Raw genomic sequence first — 2,633 nt, forward strand, 5'->3', positions numbered from 1 at the left:
TATATAATTAATTTTAAAAAAACAACTTTCTTCACAAATCTCTTCACATAATTTTTTTTAAAGCATAAAAATACATAATTTTTCGTAATTTCCTATACTTTTTTTATTGTTTTTCCAACTTTCTCTTCAATACTCTTATTCATTCCTATTTTTTACATTTCTTCTTCTATAAACAAACACACCCTAAAGAGTACAATTCCTCGACTTAAGTACATATGTTTCCATTGAGTTATTCCTCGACTTATTGTTTTTTACGCATTATTGAGTAAAGAAGAAACAAATATATAAAGAGAGGAAAGAAAAAAAAGGAAGATGGAAGGGTAAATAAGAATTGGTACTTGGAGAAAAGGATGGTGATAGAAATAAATGAAAGTAAGAAAAGTAAGGTGTAAGGAGTGGATTTGAGGATTTGACCTGTCTGGTCAAATGTGGTAACCCATATCACGCCCCTCACGTGAGACTTTTGGAGTGACAGACAAGTTACAAGGATTGGTATGGTTTCTCAACTCCCACTCTCACCTAACATTTCAGTTAACCACCATCCTCAAACATCAAACCTCAAACCTCAAACACAATCACCACCAATTCCCTTCCAAACAAAATGGATAATTCCACCCAAGACTCCCACCTTCGATCGGAGAACTCGGTGACCCATGAATCGCCCTACCCAATCTACGCCATGGCCTTCTCACCCTCCCACCCTCACCGTCTCGCCCTCGGAAGTTTCATCGAAAAATACACCAACCGCATCCACATCCTCTCCTTTCACCCCGACACCCTTTCCCTCACCCCACACCCCTCCCTCTCCTTCGACCACCCTTACCCTCCAACCAAGCTCATGTTCCACCCTCGCAAACCATCCCCCTCCTCCTCCTCCGACCTCCTAGCAACCTCCGGCGACTACCTCCGCCTCTGGGACGTCCGCGAAAACTCCGTCGAGCCCCTCTCCCTCTTCAACAACAGCAAGACCAGCGAGTTTTGCGCGCCCCTCACCTCCTTCGACTGGAACGACATCGACCACAATCGCATCGGCACCTCCAGCATCGACACCACCTGCACCATCTGGGACATCGAACGCACCGTCGTCGAGACGCAGCTCATCGCCCACGACAAGGAGGTCTACGACATCGCCTGGGGTGAGGCAAGAGTCTTCGCCTCCGTCTCAGCCGACGGCTCCGTTCGAATCTTCGATTTGCGTGACAAAGAGCACTCCACCATCATCTATGAAAGCCCCCACCCCGACACCCCTTTGCTGCGTTTGGCTTGGAACAAGCAAGACCTCAGGTATATGGCTACCATCTTGATGGACAGTAATAAAGTTGTGATCTTGGATATTAGGTCCCCCACTACCCCTGTGGCGGAGTTAGAGAGGCATCGTGGGAGTGTAAATGCCATTGCTTGGGCTCCTCATAGCTCTACGCATATTTGTTCTGCTGGGGATGATACTCAGGCTCTTATCTGGGAATTGCCCACGCTGGCTGCTCCCTCTGGGATTGATCCTATGTGCATGTATTCTGCTGGCTGTGAAATCAACCAGCTGCAGTGGTCCGCGGCTCAGCCTGATTGGATTGCTATTGCTTTTGCCAACAAGGTGCAGCTTTTGAAGGTTTGAGGTGAGGTCAGAAACAAACATAGTTAACTTGATTCTGTGATAGATAGGACTATTTTGCCGGATGCTGCTGCAACTTGTCAGTTCTCACTTGTTTTCTTTGGGTTTTTTAGCATGTGGATTACAGTATGAGTGAGTTAGTGTATACCAGTTAGCGCAAACTAGTTTGCCTTCCTCTCTCTTGGGGAAAAATCGATGTTTCACTTGTTATTTTGTTGAAAAGATGGAAATCATAGTTGTAAAATGTTCAGTGTAGGTATTCCCATTTGATCGTTACAAAATTTAAACACCTTGCTCCTGCTACGAATGGATCTGTGATTTTGAGCATCTGCTTTCACGCCTCCATCACTTTGCTTTTCTGATGCTTTTGTTTGTTATCACTTAAAGTGTCCTTGCTAAGCATTTATTCGTCTAACCATAATCTCAGTTCTAAGACCTCTGAATAATATGATATTCGTAGACCACTATAAGATTATCGTTTTTTTGAACTAACTGCAACTTAAAGATTGGCTTTGGCAATTGCATGTTCATTTGGAGCCCAGCCTACAACTCTTTGATCATTAGGGATATGATACTTACTGAGGTCCTTCTTGTATTGCTGGTGGTTTGGTGTTAAATTCAGGCATTTGTCTGGAGCAATTTCAATGACAAATTCCTGTTTTTTATTTTTTAAAAAAATTATCAGCCTCTTGAATCTGTTGCTTCTTTGTGCATCACTCGTGATCTTCAACATTTATGTTTTGATCATCCCTTCAAATAGTTAAGCTCCCATCACCAAGGTTTTAAAGACAATTCTTGTTACTTTAACTAGCTTTATGCCTGCAGTTTAACACACCCTTTCAAATTGGGTTGTAATATTAATGTCAAAGCTGTGTGTAGGAATATATTTTTGTTAAGCTATTTTGACATAGTTGATAATGCTGTTAATAATAACATAATTCTGATGACCATTTTATGTCATTCTCTTCTTTCCAATTCTTATGACTGTCTGATGTTACTTGTGGCATTTTGAAGTGACTGGATA

General features: G+C 42.4%; 1 protein-coding gene across 1 annotated transcript; it reads left to right on the forward strand.

Moving 5' to 3' along the window:
- Positions 1-457: 457 nt before the first annotated feature.
- Positions 458-1,936, forward strand: TTG1 (Transducin/WD40 repeat-like superfamily protein). Its single transcript, XM_068626254.1, has one exon. It carries the CDS (start codon positions 602-604, stop codon positions 1,610-1,612), a length of 1,011 nt encoding a protein of 336 aa, XP_068482355.1. The 5' UTR covers positions 458-601; the 3' UTR covers positions 1,613-1,936.
- The last annotated feature ends 697 nt before the right edge of the window (positions 1,937-2,633 follow it).

The sequence above is a fragment of the Phaseolus vulgaris genome, chromosome 9 (genome assembly GCF_051622355.1).
Source record: "Phaseolus vulgaris cultivar YP4 chromosome 9, ASM5162235v1, whole genome shotgun sequence".
Taxonomy (NCBI): Eukaryota; Viridiplantae; Streptophyta; class Magnoliopsida; order Fabales; family Fabaceae; genus Phaseolus; species Phaseolus vulgaris.

Coding starts and splice junctions, on each gene's coding strand:
- TTG1 (XM_068626254.1), top strand. CDS start 602: ATGGATAATTCCACCCAAGACTCCCACCTTCGATCGGAGAACTCGGTG.